The sequence below is a fragment of the Syngnathoides biaculeatus genome, chromosome 6 (genome assembly GCF_019802595.1).
Source record: "Syngnathoides biaculeatus isolate LvHL_M chromosome 6, ASM1980259v1, whole genome shotgun sequence".
NCBI lineage: Eukaryota > Metazoa > Chordata > Actinopteri > Syngnathiformes > Syngnathidae > Syngnathoides > Syngnathoides biaculeatus.
In genome coordinates, this window is record NC_084645.1 from 10,344,702 (window position 1) to 10,359,744 (window position 15,043).

The window sequence follows — 15,043 nt, forward strand, 5'->3', positions numbered from 1 at the left end:
CGAAAGAAATGCTAATGGTATATAAATCTCGTAGTGGTCTGAGATCGACAGACTCAGGTCAAATAGTGGGCCGCAGAGTCCAAACCAAACATGGTGAAGCAGCATTTAGCTATTATGGTGGAAACAAGAGGAATACGTTCCCAAAAGAAGTATCGTCAGCCACAAGTTTGAATGTTTTTAAATCCAGGTTAAAAACTTTTCTTTTTGCTCATACTTTTAAGAGTATTTGCATTTTTAAATATTTCTGTGCTATCTACATAAAGATGATTTGGTCTGCTTTGATTATATTACTTTCTCGGTGGCCACTGCAGTGGAAAAGTGGCCACACTAACATGTTTTCTATACCTTCTCTAGCTGCCAGGGTATTCCAAACTGTAGTACAATTTTGAGCCCCTTCCTTCAATGCCCCATCACAGATACTGTGATAGATGTGACACATGAATAAACAGCAATACTTGAATGCAGAAAAAAAAATATTTAAAATACAACAACACACTATGTTTCGGGAAAATGGAGCTGCCGTGTCTACTGGTAACGCAGTATAAATGCAATATTTTACTCAAGGCTCTATGTTAGCAACACAAAACACACACACACAAACACATGGACACGGACACACACACACACACACACACACACACACACTGTTGCAGCTGCTGTTGCTAAAGAATTTACCAAAGCCGCAGTCTCACCGTTTTGTTTGTCAGGCAAAGGTCTCTTAACAGGGCATCCAACTCCTGCTCGTCAATGTACCCATTTCCATCCTGAAACAAGGCAACAGGAACAAGTGCTCTTTTAGTCCTTGCCTTCCATGACATTTTTAAATACATATTAATTGTATTTCAGAACTGTTCTTCGCATAAACTTAACAATAATTTACTTGTATTCACCCATCTATTTTCCGTACCGAATATTATCACTAGGGTCGCAGGTGGGCTGGGGCCTAACCTAACTATCTTAGGGGGAGAGGCAGAGTACACCCTGAATTGTTTGCCAGCCTATTGCAGGGCACATATAAACAAACAATGGTTCACTCTCACATTCACATCTACAGCCAATTTAGAGTCTTCAATCAACCTACCATTTATGTTTTGGGGACGTGTGAGGAAACTGGAGTATCCAGAGAAAACCCATGCAAGCACAGAGAGAACATACAAACGTCACACAGGTGGGGCGAGATTTGGACCCGGGTCCTCAGAACTGTGAGGCAGATCTGGTAACACTGCACTGCTTTACTTCTATACTGAATGAATAACAACATAATGCACACAGTATATTTAAAAAAAAAAGTCAAACTATGAATGTATATCCTGAACAAACTTTAACTTGGAAAAGGTTTTTGAAGAGTTTTCAAACTGGCAAGAAATGATTGCTGTCCATTTTCTGGTTATTCTGTTTGAAGATAGCACAGAACAAAATGAATCTGCATTTCTTTTCTGTATGAAGATTCTCTTGTGAGTTTCTCCACTGAAATATACCAAATCTTGGAAAAAAGAGAACTTTCTACTACAGTTAGCTTTGAGAAGACATCTGGTCCAGCAGAGCGTCGTGAGAAATCAGTGCAACGCATCAAACTCTCAGTCACCATTGCGTGCCATCATGCACATAAGACTTAATTTGGGCTCTGGCTGTGAGCCTTGCTAATGTTTAACTGACCAGACACAATTTGCGGTCTTAGTATGATGACAATAAATACAGACTGTTTGCCCTTTCCCCCCCTCTTTCCAAAAAAAAAAAAAGTATATAAGAATATACGCACACAGTCATCGATTTACACTTCATCTTGATTCTGACATGCAAATACAGCGAAATGTTGGATAACAGCTTCACATTGGAGAGGATGATTTACTGGACATGAACTTCATGTTTTGTCACACACGACAATGTTAATTTTTATACTGGGCTTATTATTGACCAGTCACCATTTTCCCTCAAAGGTGAGCTGGAAACTTTTATAAACAGTTAAACAGTTATATATGCATCTTTTTTTTTTTTTTTTTTTTTTTTGCTTTGCAGAGTTGCACTGAAACACAGAGGAGGTGCAAAACAGCACCATCTATACTACTTTCACCTGCAAGCCATGCCCATACAGTATCCATTTACTTTGTCTGAATTTTATAAACAATTGAGAAGAGAGACTAGGAGTATAGAAATTGCTTTCAAGTCCTGGAAAATAATAACATTATTCTTTATAAATCTGATATGATGTTTCCTATATTGGCTAAGGGAAAAAGTAATAATAAAAACAAAGGATAAAAATTAAAATATCTTCATGAATTACTCTTTGAACAATTATGTGTATGGGTGATCCATTTGTAACACTTATTACATTTTATGTTCCTTAACTTTCCCTGAGCTACCAAAACAAATGCATATTTTGCACGTGAAAGTGCTGCCAGTTTTCTTTTTAGACAAATATTTCCACACACCTGTAGCATATGCTGCACTGTTAGATATCCCTTAAAGTTTCAAGACTTTGACTGTCGTGTGCCACGAGGTGCAGTAATTTATGTAAAGCAGGGGTCAGGAACCAGTAAGGCTGAGAGCCATAAGCGCCAAATATTTTAAAATGTAAATTCAAAAGAGCCATACAATATTTTTAAAACTAAATACAAGTGTATTCGTGCATTCTATGTAAGACCAACACTTTAAGAGTACAATAAGTCTCTAAATTCCTTTAAATAACATGCTGTTGCTAACCAGTGGTGACAAAAGTACTTCTTACCATTAATGGAGCTTCTTTGTTGATGGCTTTGTCGTCTGTTTCATATGTCATTAAATTAAACTTCATACAGGTTTTGAGAATCCCATCCATTATTCATGAAAATAAGTTGGTCTTAATGTTTTTGTTTTTTTAAATGTGAGAAAGACTTTACATATGCATAGGTAGAACCAAACATTGTCAGTATAGCAAAACCCACACGCCACAGTGTGTGGTATGTGACGTGTGTTCCAAGTTTTCACAATCAGTTGGTCTGCAGGTTTAATTTTTTTCATTTCTTCCCACTTATGTGAACTTGCCAACAATGCATACTGACAGAGGCATGTCTTTTTGTAAAGAAAAATTCTGGTGGTGAGCGGCGCATAAGCACGCTGTCATTATAAACCACATTGATGGTCTGCGTAAGGACTGTAACATTTGTAATTATGAGTGTACCCCTTTAAGAGCGGAGGGGGGTGGTGCAAGGTAAACTAGGAAGAAGAGTGTAGTAGGTCGTTGTTAGAGAAAGTTACGTGTGCTGCCAAAATGTTAAAAAAAGATGTCAGACTGACATCTTTTTTTTTCTGGCCACGCTGTCACACGATCGACCAAAACTGCCTCGCAATGGACACATTGACCACTCCTCCTGGATACAGTATGTCGTTATGAGGGCTCTGCGAGCCATACACAACCACCAAAAGAGCCAGGTATGCCTTGCGAGCCATAGGTTCCTGACCCCTGGTGTAAAGCGAGAAGAGCAGAGGGGATAGGAAACAATTTTGGGGTGCCCTGGTGCTGATAGTGCGCATGGATGAGGTCAGCTGAGATGCTGAGCTGGAGAAGTTTGGATGAGAGGAGTTCAGGGATGATGGTGTTAAATGCAGAGCCGAAGTCCACGAACAGGATCCTCGCATAGGTACCCTCGCTGTCACGATGTTCAAGGATGAAGTGCGGACCCATGTTGACAGCATCATCCGCAGACCTGTTAGCTTGATAGGCAGTGGGTCCAGCTGGGGACCTGTGACCCTCTTGAGAAGATCCAGCACAAGACGTTCAAAGGACCTCATGACCACAGATGTCAAGGTAACAGGCCTGTCGTAATTAAGACCTGAGAATACAGTTTTTTTGGGGACCGGTATAGTGGTGGAACGTTTGAGGCGGGATGGTACTTTACACAGTTGTAGAGACCTGTTGAAGATCTTGGTGAACCTCTTGTGAAGAAAATATGTCCTTTCCAGTGGCTAGCTTGTCCTCGGGATATCATCCGCAGACCAAAAGCCAGACACAGCAGGCGAATCAATTACTGGAATAAGCCCTTTGTGGTGTTGCTGTACGCAACCCCTCCTCCTGGAGCTCATTCCTCCCATGGATTGATTACACCAACATCTTCCTCACCAGCTCTGCTACCAGTATGTCCTTGTTCCTAGCTTGCTACAGTTTCCAACTTTCTTTACTTTAGGTAGAGGAGCAGGCACTTGTGGTTCCCATACTTATGGATCAAATCTAAAGGGTCCAGGATATCCGGAAGGATGTCAGTCCATGTGGCCTTGACCTGGTCCATCCAAAGAAACAAAAGGCTCACAGACCTTCATCTCTCAGTCAGTTTGGGCTTCTTCCCATGAATCTCCCACTTCAAACAGAATCCCATAAAATCACTCCACATTTCATTGGTCCTTTCCTCATTACCAAAACCATTAACCTCTCTTCTGTCCAATTGAAACCTTCACAGTCCTTGAAAATTCACCCCAAATTCCTTTGTTTCTTTGCTTAAAGCTCCACTGACATGAAATGCACGATTTTTAGTAAGTTTTTAATTTTTAAAAAAGGCAGCCGGAATGGACCCAACTGTTTCTTCACCACAAAACATTATCTTTACATTTATGGCTTTTTGTAACTCCCACCATGAAAATCCTTTTGAGGGATTTGTTTTGGAGAAGAAGCAGGAAGTGACGTTATCAGCAGGAACGCACTCAGGCGGCCTCGTGTGTTCTAGCGAGTTTTACCTGTTGGAAGGTAGCTCTTTGTTCCTTTGTGTTTGTCAAAATGCCGGCTCGTTGTATTGCTGGATATTGTTCGAACACTCGGGAGGATGGATTTACTCTTCAAATGTTTCCAAAAAACCCCGTTCATTGTGAAAAATGGATTGCACAGGTGCAAAGGACGAGAGCTTTGTGGGTTCCAAATGACAGGTAGGTCTGTATAGAGCTACTAAAAAAAATAATTGAAAATGAGGACGTAATCCTCTCAGAACGTAACAAAAGATCCGCATACATAAGTCAGAGCTGCTAGATGTGAGCGTTGTTTATCGCCACCGCCGCTGTGAGCGATGAACAACTCTAACGGATGAACAACGCCATCGACGGCATCGGCGATGAACAACGCCATCGGCGATGAACAACGGCACCGACGGCGAGCTGCGATTGGCTCATCACGTCAAGGCCACGGCATTGTCGTTGCTCATGGCTGAGTAGGCTACATAGTGCCAGACTGTTGGGGAGTCTGTTGTTAGTTAGAAGAGATACGCATATCATCGAAATACGGCTCGAAACATTAGGGTAATATTACCCTAGTCACTTTACTCGGGAGATGTTCTCTTCTTCGTAAAGAGCTTCCGTGTCAGAAGGGATGTTGGACAAATCTGAAAATCTCTGTTGTGCTTCTCTCATAGCAGGTGTCACTACGTGTTTTCAATGATAAATGTCCCAGTGTGACATCTGCTGATGACGGCAGACAATATGGCTACCACTTCGATGTCGAGTGAGACTTCCGCAACTTTGCGGATAGATGACGCACTCTCCGCTCAGATTTATTTTTTCGTATAGACATTGAAGTGAATAATGTTATATGTATTTTTCATTACAATATCTATTTTAGAATGTTTATAGGCATGTCACTGACCCTCCAGCCAAACCCTGTCTATCCCCCTTTGGAGTATTGATGACCATCCGGCCTTCATGATGTTCCTCGACGTGAGGCCTAGAGTAGTAGTACAAGGTTGACTGGGTATGGGGCGGAGAAGCAGTCTTGAATCTCCCACGAGCTCATCCTCGAACACGCGCTTCTGGATTACTTCTATTCGGCTCACCGAAGGAAACCTGGCAGGATACTGGGAGGCATCTGTTGAGAGGAGGATACTGTCATGTACTGCCCTGCAGTACCGTTTTTGGCGCTTGTATGGGGCTTTGCGCTCTCTTGTCCGTTCTCCCCCTTGTTTCAGCTCCTTCCTCAAGCCATGCACCTGCCTCCAATTAACTCTCATCACATCCTACATCTTAGCTGCTTGTTCCTGGAAATCGTTGCCAAAGTATTCAAGCCGTACCATAGCCCACCTGCCTCAAGTAAGCCACACTCTTACTTGTTCCATTTTCTGACTCCTGTGTCTGTCTCCATTCTCCTAAGTACCTGATCAGCGTCAGTCCTGCAGCCAAGCCAGTTGCCTCTCCACTCTAAAATTTTAAGAATAGCAGCACATGGAATTGCTTATGCCATCCACGTTAACAGATAATATCTTGTTTCAGTACTCTCAGAACCGCATTGTCTGTCTCAGCATGTTGGCTGGACATTTTGTTTAAGAGAAGACAGCAGATTGCAAGTCCTCTTTAAATATGATGATAGCAGGTCTAGATGCCAAAAACACATCATAAGCAATCAGTTGCAGGTTTTAAACACTGATTTGGAGTTGAAAAGTCAACTTGTACAATAACCAGTTCAACTCCTATTACTCATTTCAAACAAAAGAATCATGAGGGGCTTTTCATCCAATATGATGATTCTTCTAATGTCCTGGTCCAGAAATTCAGTGCAGTACATTTTAATTTTGTATCACAACGTACCTTGTCATAGTATGTGAAGATTGCATTGAACTGCTCACTGGTCAGCTTGACACCCTTTAAAAATAAAAATATGACTCTACTTTCACTTAAAGACAAAAGTTCATCATAAAATGTATCATAGAATCATTTTTTTCTTTGGATTGTGTTGTACTCTACCTGGAATTTGAGCAAGAAATTCTCTTGAACAGGAAGCAATCTGGAAGAGGGGCAAATTCAATCAATGGACAGAATTATTTTCATTTGAAGATGCAGACAATAGGTTTCAACATAAACGTTATCCAAGGGAAGTGATTAAATTAAAATTGCAGATTACCTTGCCATCTCTGAAAGGCCCAATTTTCCATCACCATTCAGATCAAACATCCTGAGCTACAAAGCCAAGCAGACGTGGAAAGAGGCAGCAGCGGATGACAGAAAGGCATCTTATTCATAGGCTAATGCAGTCAATATGATATAAAATTTCACAATGATAAATGGATACCAATTACATTCAAGTTCTCTACTTTAAAGTGCATCTACAACTTTGTACAGAAGGCCATTAAAAGACAACCTAATAGTGGCTACAAGGTGAGTGGGGATTTTTTCGGGTGACTAGATGAATTTTCATATTTACAAATATCCATCCATTATCTGAGCTGCTTATTCTCACAAGGGGAATGCTTGAACCTATACTGGCTATATATGGGAAGGAATAGTCATTACAGTGGAACCTCAGAGTTCTAACATTTCGTGTTTGACGCAAAAAATTCTGCATAAAAAAGGCCTTTGTTTTTTTACCTACAGTAATTCTTGGTGTCTAAACACCTAGGCATAGCTAAACCCATGTTAACCGGGCAGCTGACTTGAGCCAAGCGAGGCCGAATTCACACTGGGCAGTTCCGAGACAATGCCAGTGCATGCTGATAGTGTGAGCACGCAAATTCTCGGGTGCTTCTCAAGACTGTTTTGGGATATTTTTCCAGTATTTTCTGTGCCATGGGCAAAAGAAAGATAGTGGTGCTTCTAGCATTGAAGGAAAAGGGAAGTTGTATGAACCACAGTGGATATAAGTACATTAGGTACAAAAATGAGGTGTGTTTTTGTTATGGATTTTGCTAGCATTGTATAGCTAAGTCAACTCTTTCTAAAGAATAAAATTTTAATAAAAGGCAGCTAGTGTTTCGGAATGAGTCATTAGCATTACAGAGCAAAGCATAGATAATGAAAGAAATGGACATCGACACATCCTCCTTCCCTCTTGAGTCCCTCCAATGTAATTTCACTGCCACCAAAAAGTTGAATGATACACATTTAAGTTGCTTTAAGTTTATGTTAAATGCAGAGTGTAGATATTTTTGTACATACTCCAACAGTCAAAACACAACACTGTTTTATGTGATTAGTGATTATGCCACACAGGTAGGATGTGACCCAAAGTTGAAAGAGGAATTCTGGAGGGAATCCATCTATCCATCCATCCATCCATCCATCTTCTACCGCTTAGCTGAGGTCACGTTGCCGGTGCAGTAGCTTTAGCAGGGACACTCAGACTTCCCTTTCCACAGCCACTTCATCCAGCTCTTCCAGGGGGATCCAGAAGCATTCCCAGGCCAGCCAAGAGATCTTGTCTCTCTAGTGTGTCCAGGATAATCCCCGGGTTCTCTTTCCAGTGGGACATGCCCAGAAGATCTCACCATGAGGAATGCACAGAGGCTACAACTGAGTGCAGGGACTTTGAATGTTGGACAGGTAGGATGTGAGTTTGAAAGAGAAGAGTTGAAAGAGAAATTCTCGAAGGAGCTAGATGAAGTAGTTCTGAGCATCACAGACAGAGAGAGAGCTCCGATAGATGCAGATTGTAATGGACATGTTGGTAAAGGAAACAGGGTCGATGAAGAAGTGATGGGAAGTACAGCATCCAGGAAAGCAACTTTGAGGGACAGATGGTGGTAAACTTTTCAAAAAGGATGGAAATGGCAGTAGTGAACACTTTTTTCCAGAAGAGGCAACAACATATACCTACAAAAGTGGAGGTAGAAACACGCAGGTGCATTATATTCTGTGCAGACGATGTAATCTGAAGGAGGTTACTGACTGTAAAGTAGTGGTAGGGAGAGTGTATCTTGACAACACAGGATGGTGGCGTGTAGGACAACTCTGCTGTTGGGTAGGAAAATTAAGAAGACAGGTAGAGCACAGAACCAGGTGGTGGAAGCTGAGAAAGGAAGAATGTTGAGTGGCCTTTTGGAAATAGGTGAGACAGGAACATCTCCTGGAAGACTGGACAACTACAGTCAAGCTGATCAGAGGGACAGGCAGGAGAATACTTGGTGTGTCTTTTGGTTGGAAATGGGAGAAGGAAACCTGGTGGTGGAACCCCAAAATACAGGAAGTCATACAAGGAAATATATCAGCGAAGAAGTGGAACAGTAAGAGGACTCAGGAGAGGCGAAAAGAATACATTGAGATGTGACGTAGGGCAATTATAGAGATGGCGAAGCCTAAACAAGAGGCATATGACAAGATGTACACCAGGTTGGACACGAAAGAAGGAGAAAAGGATCTCTACAGGTTGGCCAGACAGAGGGATAGAGATGGGAAGGATGTGCAGCAGGTAAGGGTGACTAAGGATAGCGATAGAAATGTGTTGACTGGTGCCAGTCTGTCTGGTGGCCATCCAGGCCACCCAGAATGAGGCATTCAGCCAAGTAGGTCAGGAGGTCGGCCATGACGCCAAGCACCAGGGTCCCCACGGGCTGATTCGGGTGGACGTCCTCGAGGAGTAACCCAAATGCGAAACAGGAACCAGACGGGGGGAGGCGAGGGCTCCGGATGAAGATCTCCCAGGACGTGGTCATGAGGCGACCAGGGATAGGTCGTTGTGAAGTGGTCGGGGACTGGTCCCCAGCGAAGCAGGAGGGGAAGGTGGCCGTGGACCGGTTACCATTAAGTCGCCGTCAAGAGAGGAACGTGAGACGGTCATATACCTGTCGTCATTGAGACAGGGGCATGAGGTGGCCGCGAAGTCGTCGTCGCCGCCGAGACAGGGGCGTGACCGGCCGCGAAATCGTCAAAAATTCAAATTCATTGTCCGAGTCAGGCAGCCCGTCATATTTTGGTCTTCCTCGTAATCCGAAAAGTCTGAGTAAAAAACGTGTGGTTGTGAGCGGGTCGTGGTTGAACCACAATCAGGCCACCTGGGTGATGCAGATGACATGGTTGGCGAGGACAATATAACGGAGCCCACCTGAATAGGAGATGCTTGTGCAAACTGGTGTCATCCCTGACGCCGCGTCTTCCCTGCTGGGTCCTGTTCTGACAAGTTAATTCTGTTAAGGACCTGCGGTGTGGGGGCGGACCCAAATGTAGGACATCCAGACAATGGCATAGTGTTCGGAGTGGCTTTATTTCAGAAACAGAGTTATAGACAGTGTAGCAGTCCGACAAGGCAGAGGCACAAAATCACAAGGCTGGTCAGGATCCAAAAAATTGAAACCAGGTCCGAGACTATGAAACAAACTAACACTTGACAAGACGTGGATAAACATAAGGGCACAGACTCGCTGTGACGAGGATAGCTCAACACTACGTACAGTAACGGAGAATCCAACATGCAGTAAATGCAACACAACAAACTGGCAAATGCCAGAGACAAAAACTCCAATTTAAATGCCTGTCTAATTACAGTCTGAATGTGAAACACCTGTGACAGGTCTTAGAGGTGGGACCACCCAGAGCAGTGGTCTGGCCACACCCCTCTTGGCAGGGGCCAGGCCTTGCTCATGACAGTATGGAAGCAATTTGGAGAGGTGGCTGTGGAGATTTTGACCAACTTATTCAACAGAATACTAACAGGCGAGAAGATGATGACGAATGGAGGAAAAGTGTGCTAGTTCCCATTTTTAAGAACAAAGGGAACTTTCAGAGCTGTTGTAACTATATAGGAATAAAGTTGATGAGCCACTCAATTAAGTTATGGGAAAGTGTAGTCGAGGGTAGACTTAGGTCAGAAGTCAGGATCTACAAGCAACAGTATGGTTTAATGCCTCGATAGAGTACGACAGATGCATTATTTGCCTTGAGGCTTGGAACTGAAAAGTACAGAAAATGTCAGAAGGAGCTACATTGTGTCTTTGTGGATCTGTTGAATAGAAATGACCGGGAAGTGACGTTGATTAGTAAGTGAGAAGTTAAAAAGGCATTGAACGGAATGAAAAATGGAAAGACAGTTGGTCCCGATGACCTACCAGTGGAGGTATGGAAACAATTTGGTGAGGTGGCTGTGGAGTTTTTGACCAACTTATTCAACAGAATACTAGCGGGAGAGAAGATGCCGGAAGAATGGAGGAAAAGTGTGCTAGTTCCCATTTTTAAGAAGAAAGGCGATGTTCAGAACTGTGGAAACTACAGAGGAATAAAGATGATGACCCACACAATGAAGTTATGGGAAAGAGTAGTGGAGGCTAGAATCAGGTTAGAAGTAAGTATATGCGAGCAACAGTATTGTTTCATGCCTAGAAAGAGTCCCACAGATGCACTATTTGCCTTGAGGATGCTCAAGTACAGAGAAGGTCAGAAGGAGCTACATTGTGTCATTGTAGACCTAGAGATAGCCTGTGAGAGAGTATCTAGAGAGGAACTGTGGTACTGCATGCGGAAGTCTGGTGTGGCAGAGAAATGTTAGAATAGTACAGGACATGTGTGAGGGCAGCAGAACACTGGTGAGGTGTGCCTTAGATGTGACAGAAGAATTTAAGGTGGAGGTGGGCCTGCATCAGGGAGCAGGTCTGAGCCCCTTCCTGTTTGCAGTGGTAATGGATAGGCTGATAGATGAGGTTAGACTGGAATCCCCTTGGCAAATGATGCTCGCAGATGATATTGTGATATGCAGTGAAAACAGGGAGCAGGTGGAGGAACAATTAGATCGATGGAGACATGCACTGGAAAGAAGAGGATTGAAGATTAGTCGAAGTCAAACAGAGTTTATGTGCGTGAATGAGAACAGTGGAGGGGGAAAAGTGAAGCTCGGGGGAGAAGAGATAGCGAGGGTGGACGACTTCAAATACTCGGGGTCAACAGTGCAGAGCAATAGTGAGTGTGGTAAGGAAGTAAAGACACGGGTCCAAGCAGGTTGTAACAGCCAGTGGAAGGTGTATGGTGTGTTATGTAACAAAAGAGTCTCTGCTCGGATGAAGTGCAAAGTTTATAAAACAGTGGTGAGGCTGGCCACGATGTACAGATTAGAGACGGTGGCACTGAAGAGACAACAGGAAGCCGAGCTGGAGGTGGCAGAAATGAAGATGTTGAGGTTCTTATTCGGAGTGAGCAGGTTGGATAGGATTAGAAATGAGCTCATTAGAGGGACAGCCAAAGTTGAATGTTTTGGAGACAAGGTTTGAGAGAGAAGACTTTGATGGTTTGGACATGTCCAGAGGTGAGAGAGTGAGTATATTGGTAGAAGGGTGCTGAGGGTGGAGCTGCCAGGCAAAAGAGCGAGAGGAAGACCAAAGAAAAGGTTGATGGATGTTGTGAGAAAGACATGAGGACAGTGGGTGTTAGAGAGGAAGATGCACAAGATAGGCTGAGATGGAAAAAGATGACACACTGTGACAACCCCTAATGGGAGAAGCTGAAAGGTAAAGAAGAAGAAACAGGGTGTAGATGCTTTTACATAAATTGGAATTTACTATTTGGAGGTTGGGAACGGATTAAACTCATTTACATTATTTCCTATGGAAAAAAATGTTTCGGAGGTTGAACAAATCGGACATTGAACACTTCACAAGAACGAATTATGTTCAAACTCTGAGGTTTCACTGCATATTGTATTAAATTTAAAGCTGAAGAACATCAATAGTTCTTAAACCACCAGCTACTTTTGAAATGCCACCATCATGGCCAAGATCACAGTTGGCGGTTGCTCTCATGCAGATCCTTAAAGAAGAAAAGAAGTCATGTGGGATCAGCAACCTGCTTCACCAAATCAGGTCACGTCACCTCTAGGGCCTCCAAGAAGTAGCAGATGTTAACCCATAAGCTGCAGGACACCAGCTGCCCAGACCACTCAGGCATATAGTGGAAGTCCCCAGAGTAAAATGAACACTACACATCACCTTTCATCAAGACTAGACCTTTTACATTAATGTTTTGTCTTCACTGTGCTCTTTTAATTAAACTCTGCATCAATGACCTAATTACACCACCCCCATTCTTCAATTTGTATTTCATGACCACACTTCAGTATACAATCATATAAATGGTATAAAATTAACATGCTTGTGTATTTTTGTGAGACTGTTTGGAATTGGGAAAGAGCCTTACAATGGTCTGCGTATACTCGTTAAGCTTCTGTTCATTGTAGTTTCTGTTAGCCTTCTTTAAGAGATCTGATAGAAAGCCCTGAGGACACAGACAAACAAAAGCAACACATTTCACAAATGAAGTCAGTGTACAATGATCTTCTTTATGAAAAGAGTCCTGACATAACATTTGCAAATATGTGCTACTGTATATTGTTTATTTTCATATTATTGGATGAGTGATGCTACATATACAAATTTAGAATTTTTAACACCTTGGTTTTATGTGGGGAAATAATTCCCATGCTGTGATTGCTTGACATGCTTCACATTCTATTTTCAAAGAGTTGATGATTTAACATTTTAGCCCGTAAGAGTTAAGACACACGAGATATTGCTGCAGTACACTAATACTTTGGTAGTCCAATGCAAATCTACCTTAAACACGATTTCTTAAACTTGTATAGAAAAACTTTATTCAGCAATAAAAATAGCAGTGAAGTTAAAGGCCAAACATGTCTCTGTTCGTGAACAAACTGTCACATATAACTGGAATAACTGACAGTAAATGTGTAATTTAGCTGTGCAAAGTAGAAATGCATTGATTAAAGAACACCCATCCTTTGTATGAAATTCTTCATCAATTTCATCCAGACTTAAATTCTGCTGTAGCTTTGGTGATCGAACTCACTGAGAACACAAATGATGGAGGCCCACTGAAATGCACTTCTGACACAGTGCTAGATAAACAACTTCAAAGAAATACTCTATGTGAGCTGCACAATTTAAAAGCATTTCCCTTCAAATTCTGGGAAGCAAGTACATACATTTTCCCAATTGCTAATTTAACCCATTATCCTCTTAGCTTTATACTCTACATTCAAAACAATAAAGTAAGGCAATCATTCTGTCTTCTTCCAAAATTCATACATATCTTCAAAATAATACCGCATCTCATTTCTCTCTTTGCAACTCCCTAGGTCATCACTCTTCTGTACACTTGCCAGCATATCGCACCAGAAATTCCAATGAGGAAATGAGATTGACAGAGGACCAAGGTTAGAGGAGATAGAAACGTTTGTGGAAAATGAGACAAGTGGCGTTTTTTATTATGGGTGACAAGGGCAACCGTTGTTGGGTGCAGGGCCGTAACGCCCATTGAAAATTGGCTCCTCAACTTACCAATTTAGGTATTATCAGTGGAGTTAAATGTGTTTAAAATTCATTTTCATCAGCAATTCACCAAGGACACCCAACCTTCGACATCGAGTTGGCAGTGATGTAATGTATACAACCATCAAAACTTTTTATTCTCTTTATCTGGCCAAATGCGTTTGACAAAATGTCAGCATAATTACTACAAACGTTAGTAACAGATGGTAGGTTAGGTGTAGAACCAGTCATATCATATCAGGTGGGCGGCTTCATATCATTATCCAAGCCGCTTATCCTGACAAGGGGTTGCAGGAAAGGTGGAGCCTATCCCAGCTAGCTTCAGGAGAAAGGCAGACTACACCATGAACTGCTCACCAGTCAGATAGACACCATCACTGAGCAGGAATGGATCCCACGTTGGCCGCACCAAAGGCAGGCGTGTGTACCACTACACCATCAGTGACTTCCTTAGAAACCAGTCCTTTTAATATTAAATACCTAGACTGCCCAAAATAGAACCAGTACTGTACTTGGCAAAATATTTATATACAAACCAAAATCCGAAACAATTATTACGTTTAGAGTGATAACTACTAATAAGTGAAATTGTCATACCCCCCCCCATCCCATCCATTCATTTTCTGAGCCGCTTATCCTCACAATGGTTGTGGGAGTGCTGGAGCCTATCCAACCAGTCAATGGGCAGGAGGCGGGGAACACCCTGAGCTGGTTGCCAGCCAATCAGAGGGCACATGGAGACAAGACAACAGTCGCACTCACAATCACACCTAGGGGCAATTATAGAGTCTCCAATTAATGTGGAATGTTTTTGGGATGTGGGAGGAGAAAACCCATGCAGGCACGGGGAGAACATACAAATGTTTCGCAGGCGGGGTCGGAATTTGAACCCGGATCCTCAGAACTGTGAGGCCAATGCCCGAACAGGTTGCTCCACTGTTCCACCTTCTCATGTCAGTAAAATTGATTTTAAGATGACCTGCAGTGGACTATGTCATCACTGTCATTGATAAGATTATATGAAAATGATGTATGTTTATAGTCTCCATCTTCAAAAT

The 15,043-nt window shown here is 42.5% G+C and overlaps 1 protein-coding gene across 5 annotated transcripts in view; it reads right to left on the minus strand.

The window, feature by feature from the left end:
• The window catches only part of calb2a (calbindin 2a), a 50,332-nt gene that overhangs the window by 9,763 nt on the left and 25,526 nt on the right, over positions 1-15,043 (minus strand). For all 5 annotated transcript variants that reach the window (XR_009795422.1, XM_061822892.1, XM_061822891.1 and 2 more), the window contains exons 6-10: positions 12,835-12,912; positions 6,848-6,903; positions 6,691-6,730; positions 6,535-6,588; positions 693-764 (exon numbers count right to left, since the gene is read on the minus strand). Coding sequence is in view for 4 of the 5 variants with exons in the window: in XM_061822892.1 (XP_061678876.1) it covers positions 693-764; positions 6,535-6,588; positions 6,691-6,730; positions 6,848-6,903; positions 12,835-12,912 (300 nt within the window). In the remaining variant the exon portion in view is untranslated. The remainder of the gene's footprint in view (positions 1-692; positions 765-6,534; positions 6,589-6,690; positions 6,731-6,847; positions 6,904-12,834; positions 12,913-15,043) is intronic.